An 11,872-nucleotide genomic window follows, 5' to 3' on the forward strand; every position below is an offset into this window, starting at 1 on the left:
ACATCCACCATCAAAATTACTCAAAAGGTGTTATGATGTTACCTACAAAGGTTCAAGGGTGTACCCAGGATCAAAAGTGAAGGGGGGCAAGCCGCGGTCGTTCAAGTTGTAACGCAGAAAAGGTTATGGAATCAAAATTTCAAGAGAATAATGACCATGGTCTATTGGTTTTTTAAAGCATTTGTTCGGAAAAAATATTTTTATTATGATTACATGTTTAATACTAATATGCAATCGGTTCTCGATACCCATTCCAGAGGCCTAGAACTGGTCGAAAATGGGGTACCAGAACCGACACATATCTACTTTCTATGAATAGCTTCCATTACCTTGTTAAAAATTCCTCGTTTTCTTATGTCCCAGGGAAAGTGACAGTATTCCCCCTTGTTTTATTATTCATTTGAGTTTAATTGAGTGAGTTCATTTCTATCCCATAAAATTTATCTACCTAGTAGTGGTGATAAAATCAGGACCCGGTTTGGGAAGATGCAAGACTTTGGAAAAAAGTGATACAAATCTGTACTTTGTCACCAAATTTTGAGCATTTGCATTGAGAAAGCCATTTATGAAATCAAAGAACAGGTTTCAGGAGAATATCCGTGGATAATTAGCATGCTTTGATTTGCTGATGATGTAGCTGTCGTGGCAGAGTTAGAGAAGGATTTGAAGAAGACTCTGTGAAATATGAATAGGATAATAGGTAAACATCAGCTGAAAGTAAGCACAAAGAAAATTAAGATATGTATGAATTAGTATGCAGCAGTAGAGAAGAAGTCAAGACAAACATTATACATAATGGGAAACAAAAACTAGGAGAGGTGAATGAACTCTGTTGTTTGTAAAGTAGAATAAATTGGTTTGGTAGCAGCAAGCAGTTATTGTAAGTAAAAGAGCCCAGAATATGAGAGCATTGCAAAAAAATATCTATTGACAGGAGGAAATTTAAAAATTGTAAGTATAAGTAAAGAAACAATTTATTTGAGCTTGGATTATTCTTCTGTATAGAAGTGAGGCATATACAATGATAGTAGAGGGCTTTCAAAATGTGGTGCTACAAAAGAATGAGGATCAAATGAATTGACTAAGTAATGAGGAAGTCCTAAGAAGAGTGGGGAGGAAGAGGAGCTTTGTGAAAACCTTAAGAACGCAGATCAACCTAATTGGCCATATTTGTGGCATAATGAAGACAATCGTCGAGGGACAAGTGGATGGGAAGAATGGAAAAAGAAGGTTTCCAATAGGAAATGTTTGGAGCAGGTAAAGACTGTATAAGGGAAGAAGTAGGTAGCTGTGAAAAGATCTGCTGATGAATTGAGTGGAGAGCTGCCTCAAACCAAATTTAATATTGTTGGCCAATGGTAATGATATTATGAAAATTTATCGAAATTCAATAATACTTGCCATGGTCCTATAAAAATAGTTAACCTTGAAAACAAGCAAACAAAAAGTCTTTAGCTTGTGAACTGTATCCGAGGCAAAGTTCTTTTCATAAGTGTCACAGAGTTCCCACTCTACAGTGAAAACCTTACAACCGTGAATAAGCCATGAATTTCGTCTACCGTGAAAAAACCTGGAAATAGCTGTGAAATTCATTGTAAAACCTTAAAAACCCCTCGAACTTGATTGTAGATCTACAATTGACGGATCAAAAGAAAAATTGATTTGTCGATCATATTTCAAGGTCAGTCACTCGACACTGGCTACGCATTTAACTGCACACGTGTATTCGAAGCGCAATTATGTGTCATTGGTCCGTGTGCCATGATGACACAAAGACCTTAAGGCTGTGATTGGAGGACCGTTAACCAAAGTGATCATTAACCCTGGCGAGAAATCAGACACCTCTTCACTTCCCTGCCACCCTCCATTTTCCCACTCACAACATTTAGCCGGCTCTGAATACTGCGAAAGATAGGCCACGTAAAAAGAGCTCTTTCATTGCTGCGTTTGCATTCACGGCGTTTGTCACGTTTGCTGTATATTTTTAGTTGACGTGCGGCCGGTGATTGTTATGTGATCAATATTTCTTCCTAAAATGGCTCATCAACAGACGGTGAATTTGATGCAATTTAGACCTGGAAAAAACCGTGAATTTTATTATTTAGTTTGAGTAGGAACCGTTTGTCAGTAGGCCGTTCATGGATTGAAATTTTCTCTAAAAGGGAGAGACAGCATCAGCATACCCAGCTAGAACATTATAAGTCATTGAGATAAGGTGAAAGGAAGAAATAAGGAAGGCGCTTATAAAGTAAGCTTGTTATGGGTTTCTTATGGCCAGGCCGACAAACATCCAGAGTAATGACTGAAGGGGTTATGGGGTACTCCGGTAATTAACCTCACTTCAATAAAGTAAACGAAAGTAAATTCAACCACGGTTATTGCGATGGTAAGCGATACACTTGCTCAATGTCTCTCTCGCGCGATAGTCCTTCTCCTTTGCCGTTTCGTCAGCGTCTCTCTCTCGCGGCGCCTTCGTGGCGCTAGGTTCCACATACCCTGGTGGCGGCGGCAGGGACCTCAGGGTCCCAGGGCAACGTCCTCAGCCAGGTGGCTGGCCTTGATGACGGCACTTGAAATTATCGCCACATCAGCCCCCTGGCAGTGAGTTACCCTAGCGTGGAGAGAAAAAAAGGGAAAACAAAGAAAAAGGCAGAAAATTGGCAAATGTTTGGATGGGGGAAAAGAAATGGAGTAGGTTAGAGATGATAGTGCAGCAGATGCTGCGGGAAACGGACATGCCTCTTAGGGCGGCCACTGAGCAGCGTATATTCTGCCCCTGGAGCTGTGGGTGTAGGAGTTGGCCCATCAACTGGAGGGATGCTCGTAGATGGCAACACCTGGGTTGATGGCTGCCTCCTTGTGGTCGGGATGAGAATTTCGCTCCTCTCCTCAGGGATGACTGGCTCTTCAGAGATGATGTAGGCAGGTTTCAGGCGGTCAATGGCAATGGTAGCATCACGATTTGGCAAACGTGCTTTGTAGGTTTTACCATCCCGCTGTAGGACCTTGTACGGGCCATTGTAAGGGGCCTGAAGGGCACCATGACTTGCATCATGACGCACAAAAACGTGGGAGGGAAAAAAATGGCAGGTCCTTAAAGATAAGGGCATGCCGAGTGCCATGGCGTGCTGCTTGTCGAGGACTCAGGCCTTGGAAGTGGGAAGCTGGGAGGTGAAGTAGGTGGCATTGGGGGTGGGGCCGCTGGTGGGGGAGAGGAACTCACCGGGAAGGCGTAGTGGCTCGCCATATACGAGCTCTGCTGGGGTGGCTTTAATATTCTCCTTCAGCGCAGATCGGAAACCCAAGAGTATCGCCAGCAGTACATCCACCCACTGCTGCGTGTTGTGGCAGCGGATGGCAGATTTTAATTGGCGGTGGAAGCGCTCCACCATCCCGTTTGCTGCCGGATGATATGCCGATGTCCTCAAGTGGACTGCTCTGGCTATATTGGAGAGCTGGTGGAAAAGGGCACTCTCAAATTGCCTGCCTTGGTCCGTGGTGATTCGCTGAGGCATGCCGAAGCGTGACAACCAATCCTGAAGGAAGGCACGTGCCACGGTTTCGGCAGAGATGTCCTCCACAGGAATGGCCTCAGGCCACCGTGTAAAGCAGTCTACACATGTGAGGCAGTACCGATAACCACGGCATATGGGGAGGGGACCAATTAGGTCAATATGGACATGTTCAAATCTCCTTCCTGGCAGAGTGAAATCAGAAAGGGGTGAGGAGAGGTGCCGTGTTATTTTGGATTGCTGCCAGGGGATGCACGAATGAGCCCGCTGACGGCAATCTTTGTTTATTGATGGTCACACAAAACAAGTAGTCACTAATATGGTGGTGGCTCTCACTCCAGGGTGTGTAAGGTTATGAATTGAATTGAATGCTTGGCGACGGAAAGCTGGTGTGACATATGGTCGAACGTTTGAGGTTGAGATATCACACATTAACTGCACCCGAGGATTGGCACTTTCTTCAGGATTAATGATGACTGGGAGTTGAGAAGGGAGGCCAGTTCCTCGTCCGTCTCCTGTGAATGGCCTAGTGCTTCGAAATCAATGGCATAAGTGACTTCTTCAACTCGGGACAAGGCGTCCGCAACGACATTATCGGCCCCCGCTACATGACGGATATCCGTTGAAAATTGGCCTATCAAGTCAAGGTAGCGGAATTGCCGGGGTGAGCACTTATCAGACTTTTGATGGAATGCATATATCAAGGGCTTGTGGTCAGTGAATACTGTGAAAGTTCGCCCTTCTAACATGTGTTTTGAAGTTGCGAACTCCATGGTAAATTGCTAATAGCTCCCTATCATATGGGCTATAATTCTTCTCTACGGCATTGAGTTTTTTTAGAGAAGAAACCCAATGGTTTCCAGCCGGCGTCTGTTTTTTGCTGAAGAACTGCCCCCAGAGTAAATCCGAGGCTTCGGTAAAAAGGCCTAGGGGGAGGGAGGGATCAGAGTGGGCGAGGAGTTGTTGGAGAGGGCGTCTTTGCACTTTTGGAACGAGAGGCGCAATTCAGGCGTCCATGTAATCTCGTCATTGCCTCGCACTCCACCACTCAATAAATCATTAAGTGGCGCCCGTAATGATGCCGTGTTGGGTAGAAAACGTCTGTAAAAGTTTAACATACCCAAAAATTGCTTAATTTTAACAGGCTCTGGTAATTCTTGGATGGCACTAACCTTGTCTTTTAATATATATATATATTTTTTATATATATAATAAGGGGTCGTGAAGTATAAAGTTTGACTTGTCTTTTAATGGCTTTGTGCCGTCAACACTGACACTATAACCTAAAAATGTCACTTCAGATACACCAATAACACACTTAGAAGGATTAATAACAACACTGTAATCACTAAGCCTAAGGAAAAGTTCGCTTAGGTGGCGCTCATCCTCGTCTTTAGAGGCGATCAAAATATCGTCCAGGTAAGCGTAAGTGAAATCGAGGCCTCTGAGCACCTCGTCAATGAATCTCTGAAAAGTCTGTGCTGCATTGCGGAGTCCATATGACATGAATGGAAATTCAAGAAGTCCAAAAGGTGTCGTAATGGCAGTTTTGGGGATGTCTTCCTGGTTCACAGGAATTTGATTACTATATGCCATTACTAAATCTATGGTGGAAAAACTCGGGCACCACTCATGGAAGAGGAAAAGTCCTCTACGTGGGGGACAGAGCAACAATCTGGTACTGTGCGTGCATTCAAAGCACGGTAGTCACCGCAGGGGTGCCACTCGTTTCCTTTTTGCCAAACTTTCAGCACTTCCGTAGATGTTGTTTTAATTCCATTGTTTTAGAGTACAGTGGAACCTCGTTAAAGCGAGTACGGGCTATAGCGACACCCCCGTTATAACGAGAGATAGCCGATGCACCGTCAATTGACCCTATAATAAGCGTGTTAAAGAATTCGTTTTTACGAGACCCTTTCGGCGTTGGCTCTCGCCATAGCGAGGGTTTCACCGCCGGAAGACTTTCATCAAGACTCCTTAACCTCTGTAATTGCTAGCGATCTGTTAGAAATGAAGTTAATGGAGTGCTCAGTCTTAAATTTATGTGGTAAACTGTCGTTCGATAAATATAATGATTGACGAAACAATGCTTTGCACGATTTTTATTCAGTGCGGTGCTTATAAATTGTTTGAATAGTCAGTCGTTATTTGAGTTAAGGAAATTTAGTGATGCAAAAAAACATCGCCTTTCGTCTGGATTTATGCTTACGTTTATCGGATAGATGTTTATCTGTCGCCGCACCACTCCTGTTCCTGTATATCTGTTCGCAACAGGTATATTGGCTATTATTTGCTCCACCTCCGGTAAAGCGACAATTCGCTATAGCGAGTGTTTATTAGTGTACCGTGGGGTGTCGTTATATCGAGGTTGCACTGTATTCATTTAGGATTTATGTATAAGAATATTTTATCCATTCTTGGCACTTCTATAGTATGAGTAGAAATGACATCATATGGCCATAATTTGAAAACCATTCACGTTTATGAAATGATGGTGAAACGACGGTTGTAAGAAAAACACATTATTTCAAAAGAATAGTGACGTAGAATTTAAAAATGCCGGAAGGAATCTCTGAGGATAAAGGCCATAAGGATGAAGTACTTGTATTACGCTTTGCATCTTCACCAGCCGGTTGCTTGCAGTTGTTATTTTTTTCTATTTACGGGAAAATCTTTTATCAGTTGTTAAGGTCTTATATAGACACGCTGCATTTCACCAGAAGGCTTTAAATTCATGTCGGGATGAGCAGCGTAGCATGTGTAGTACACTGTTCAGCTGCCTTTGGCACTCCAACAGAAGCGACTTAAGTTATCTGAGGATATTTGACAGCATTCCTTACCTATTCTTCCATAAAATCTTACCCTTGCCTTATCTAAGCCCCTTAGCTTACGATAAGCTGCTTATCAATTTTTTCCGTAAGAAAGCCACAAGAAACTGATAACTCTCTTACTTTGGGTATCCACTTGAATAAACTTTTCATGTGTACCAGTACCCAAAAAGACCAACTATTGGCTACAAAATCAGTATATTTGCACATTTCCTTGAAAAGTGTGCTGTCTTTGAGAAAAATGTCATTCACAATCCAGTCTGGATATGTAGTATGTTTTGGAGGGTAATTAGGATGCACATTGGTTGTACCACTGCTCCTACTCCTTTTTAGAAATACATAGTGACCTATTATCTCAAGCTGAAGCAATTATTCGCTTAGTATCTACTAGCTAATACATAGTTTAAATTTTGGTGATTTATTTAGGGTGAGGTATTTATGAATTAATTTTGTGATCAGGTATTGTGTTGGAAATTATGGCTTCTGCCAAAAATTTACTTTCTGGGCTATGAGTTAGTACCCAATTTTTTGTTGCACAAGAGCGTAATGCTGGTCCACTGTCTCCATGAAACTGCACTTTTAAAGGCATTCATTCCTCCTTGTAACAAGTCAGTGTTCATTTATTATCATGGAAAAGATGTTGGCAATTAAAACAATTGTAAATTATGAGCTCTACATCACTCAGTGTTCCCCTACTGTTATTGAAGGCATTATAAATAATTCTACTGACTAATTATTGATTGTTATATTTCTGTTGCAGAATGTTTCCGCTTGGTACGGAAGTTTCCAGGGTAACACAAAAAGACATGGTACTAGCTGGATATTTAGTGCCTGCAGGGGTAAATAGCAGCTTCTAATATGTCATTTTATTGAATTTCAGACTGAAATATAAGATTAATAATTGATTAACTTTTTAGACAGTTATTGACTTGAACCACTCCAGCCAGCTTCGATCAGAAAAGTACTTTCCAAACCCAAATCAATTTCTTCCTGAAAGATGGATGAGAGGGAGTGATGCAACAGAGAATGCGTTCATTTTAACACCTTTTGGCCATGGGACACGCATGTGTGTTGGTGAGTACCCACCGTAGTCAATCATGTCAGTGGCGGCTGGTGGTAATTTATCTAGGGTGTGCATTAGAGCAGATACATAGGATGATTTAATTATATTATGTTAATCCTAATCCATGAGCATCATATTTCGTTGTTATAGAATACATAGCAAGAAAAACATATCACTGTTACATTCGACCCTTAAAATTGCATGAACAGAAATACATAATATTAATTAGCATGCATGAAAATAATTATTCTCAACACACCTTTACAAGTGACGGTAGTTGAAATTCATTCTCTCTTCCTTACACCCTATGAGGAAGTAGTGTAGAAAACGGCCATACAGATGGCTCTGTAGACTGACTAGGATCCTGGTCGCAGGTAGTGTAGGTGGCGGCTACACCACTACACTACCTCTGAGTCACTCACCAAAAATATGCGCGTGCGCACTCGCATCGTTTTGAGTCTGCTCCCATCACCCATTTGAACAGCACATACCCCCCCTCTTACCTCGTCCCACCAGAGCACCCTCAAGCGATCGCACAGACCGAAAATGTGCCCGGCATGATGCCACGGGATCGCACACTTGTAGAGTGGTGAATTCGAAAAGGAGATAGCTGTAGCGTTCGGAGGCTCATGTTTCTTGCATATGCAGACAGTACTTTTATCCTTCTCGTTGCAAAGGAATAGTTTTCTTTTATAATTTATTCATCTTTGGGTGTGCACTTGCTAACATGCGTATACGCACGCGCCGCCACTGAATCATGTTGTAGTTTGCTTTCAGTTCTTCATGACTTATTGGCATTTTTAGGAAGAAGATTTGCTCTGCAGTCATTGTATGTTGCCATGGCAAGAATTCTGCAAAAGTTTGAATTGGTTTGCAGTCCAGAGGATGAATTGGGTCAAGTCTTCAACACACTACTATTTCCTGACAGACCAGTAATGGTTAAGTTCAAGGAGAGGTTATGAGGCCTTTAATTTAGTTTTTAAATTTGTGAAAATATTAAACTCTGTTGACTTTTATAACTATTTAATTTAATAAACAATGTTTTCTCTCAGCCAAATAAATTATATGGATTTTTCAATGTCATTCCATCTCCCAAGTTCCACATTCCATTCTTTTAATAATTCTGGAAAGCAATCTAAAATAACAAGACAACTTACGTAAATAATAATATTATTTTATTTACATATATGTTTGTGTCGTCTGCTTCTGTCATCCCCCATCAAGTGATATATCAGAGTTGGAGGCATGCCTTGAGTCGGTACTCTGCGTTCACTCTTGGTGACTTGATCCAACTTGGTGATTTCAACCCCCCGATCACATGGTATTCGCAGACCAGGGGCATCAGTGCCAACAATATGGCATGGCACCATTTCTTAGACAGCATGGGCCTTTTCTAGTGCAATCCCACCAGAAATTTGGCAGCCTTGGACCTCATCCTTTCCTCATTCAGTGGAAACTCCCCCACCACATGCAGGAATATTTTTAACTCCGATCACTCAAGTTCACATTGCCCATGGCCCTCCCCCAGCGCACTTTTGCCCAAACTTTGCCATCAGGGCAGTCAGTGAAATCTTGGAAGAAGGCCGACTAGGAAGCCATCAACTACACCCTCTCCCTCCTGCTCTGGGATCTCCTGGATAGCCGGTCCCGGATGATGCTATGGAAGTGTTTTATGACTTTCTGCATGGTGTCACCAGAGACTTCGTTCTCTCCTGAAGGATATCAAAGAAAAAAACCCATGTGGTTCACATCTGAAACCTCCAGAGTTCTTCAAAACAAAAGGGCTGCTTGGAAACTTTGGAAGTCTTTTCCCAATCACCACACATATGCGTCATTTTCTTGTCTTTATAGTGTCGCGGAATCTCCTATTCCACGATTACAGTAACAGCATCAAATCAATTACAGAGGACATGGCTTCTAACCCTAAACGCTTCTAGTCACTACATATTTAACTAGAAATATAAATCATAAATCAGGGAATACCACCCATCGTTAAATCAGACCAAGGGTCTTTCTCGGGGCCTGAATGACCGTCAGCCTTTGAAAATTACTTTTATTCAAACTTCACCACTTTTACTCCACAAATCAAACTTCCAACACTATATCTGATTTGCTCTCACTGACCATGGTCTCTGCTATGCCTGAGGAGACTCTACGCCTCCTTAAATCTTTGCCTCCCAACAAACCCACTGGAGCTGATGGCCTCGGCTCACTCTTTCTAAACCAACTCAGGTACTCTCTACATCCCCCTCTGTAAATTATTCAACTGATTCTTATCAGTGGGATCATTTCTTTCAGCCTGTAAAACAGCACTTGTTACTCCCATTTTGAAATCCGACATAAAAATGATGTAAGTAACTATCGCCCTGTATCTCTCCTCCCTATTCTTTCTATTTTATTCGAACGTGTTGTTCATGGCTGCCTGTTACCATTTACTATCGCTTACATCTCACCCCAGCTGCATGGCTTCCTGCCAACAAGCTCCTGTGCTACGAACTTATCTATTCTTTGTCAGCATATCACTGCTGCTTTCGAAGCTTCTTCGCAATTGGACATTTGCTCTATTGACTTTGCGAAAGCCTTCAACTCCCTCCAGGGTTCCCACTCAACCATGGGAATCTTCCTGTCGAGTTTGTTAAATTTGTAGTTAACTTGCCGCTAATGATTGGCCAGCCCCCGTAGACTTTACCCCACCACCACTCAGTGGTGGTGGGGTAAAGTCTACGCTTACCAAACCAAAGGTTACGGGTTTCAGTCCCACCTGGGTAAGTTACCCTTATCCAGGACGTGGATATTTGTGAATGGTCGATCGTTAAAATGTTATTGAAAACCCTGATGTAAGGGCCAAATATTGCTGTTTTTGGAGGTGTGGAAATAAATAAATAAATAAAGAAAATTGTTACGCAATCAATATTTCTGCCTAAAATGGTTTATCTACCAACCGTGGATTTGAAGACATTTAGACCATGAAAACCTGGAAAAAACCGTGAGTTGTATAGTTTAGTTTAAGTGGGCACCCTGTCCGCCAATCACACCCATCTTATTCACAAACCATCTCATCGATATAATATCCACAGCTCTTTCCTATCAATACGTTCGAAATTCCTAACCAACCGCACTCAGCATGTTGTTCTTGATGGAGCATCTTCTTCAAGCATCCCCAAGGCAGCGTTCTCTGGCCTCTTCCCTTTTCATTGATGATATTACCAGCTGTGCACTTTCTAACGCATGCAGAATTCTCCTCTTTGCAGACAACTGCAAAATATTCAAAAGAGTTAAGAATACTTCTGACACTCAATCATAGCAGTCTTCCCTTCATTCCCTCGAGGCCCGATGCCTTCAGTGGCAACTTAAAATTAATGCAAGCAAATCCAAATACATACCTTTTTCTTTATAATGTACCATCACTCTTAACAAATACGCTATTTTTTAATGAAATTGTTCTGATAGATTCTGCCATTAATGACCTGGGTGTTACTTTCAACCCCAAGCTCACCTTTCTTCTGCACCTGAACAAAATAAAATCTAAGGCCATGTCTGTAGTGGGAGTTCTGTATGGAATCACCACTGCTACCTACCATATTGCCATGACAGCTATTTTCATTGGTAGCATTCTCCCAATCCTTGAGTACTACTCTGTAAACTACTCCACTGCTTGTCCCTCCAACCTGAAAATTCTTGAATGCCCTCGCGGTTCCCACTCAATTAAAATTACAAAATTCACGGTTTTTCCAGGTTTTCACAGTCTAAAAGTCTTCAAATTCACTGTTTGTAGATAAACTATTTTAGGCAGAAATACTAAGCATGTAACAATCATCGGCCGCAAGTTCATTACAAATTTAACAAACGCGACAGACACCGTGAATGCAAACGCAGCAATGAAAGTGCTATCTCTCCTGACGTCACACATCATTTGCAAAGTTCAGCTCCGGCTAAAGGTTGAGTGGGAAGATAGAAGGACCAGGGTGCCAGGGAAGTTAAGAAGTGTCTGAATTTTCGCAAGTGTTAATGTACACTTAGGTTATCATTCTTCTGGCTTTGGTACTGGCTTAAGGTCAATGCATCATCATGACACACGGACCAATTATTGCACTTCAAATATAAGTGTCCAGATTAATCTGTCTGCGCATGACTGACTTTGAAATATGATCAAAATATCTATTTTTCTTTTAATCTGTCAATCGTAATTCTATGACCGTAAAATCAAGATTGAGAGATTTTGAAGGCTTTAGGACAAAACTCGTGGCTTTTTCCAGGTTTTTTTCACGGTATGCAAAATTCACGGTTTTAAGGCTGAGTGAGAACCCTGGCCCCGTTAATTTCACTAGTCCGACAGTGTTCTTCACCTATGTAATTCTTCTCGCTCTGAGGTAATGTATGCCCTTTCATTGGTCTAACTATCCACTTGTAGGAATATCTATCTTTCCTTCATTTAAAATGCCTTAAATGGCAAGCTCCAATCCTCATAA

The 11,872-nt window shown here is 41.9% G+C and overlaps 1 protein-coding gene across 3 annotated transcripts in view; it reads left to right on the forward strand.

Moving 5' to 3' along the window:
- The window catches only part of LOC124171580 (probable cytochrome P450 CYP44), a 36,898-nt gene extending 28,434 nt beyond the window's left edge, over positions 1–8,464 (forward strand). For all 3 annotated transcript variants that reach the window (XM_046550759.1, XM_046550760.1, XM_046550761.1), the window contains 3 exons: positions 7,101–7,179; positions 7,258–7,414; positions 8,208–8,464. In XM_046550759.1, the coding sequence (XP_046406715.1) occupies positions 7,101–7,179; positions 7,258–7,414; positions 8,208–8,365 (394 nt within the window). In that variant the 3' untranslated portion in view covers positions 8,366–8,464. The remainder of the gene's footprint in view (positions 1–7,100; positions 7,180–7,257; positions 7,415–8,207) is intronic.
- The last annotated feature ends 3,408 nt before the right edge of the window (positions 8,465–11,872 follow it).

The sequence above is a fragment of the Ischnura elegans genome, chromosome X, assembly GCF_921293095.1.
Source record: "Ischnura elegans chromosome X, ioIscEleg1.1, whole genome shotgun sequence".
In the NCBI taxonomy this organism is placed as follows: Eukaryota; Metazoa; Arthropoda; class Insecta; order Odonata; family Coenagrionidae; genus Ischnura; species Ischnura elegans.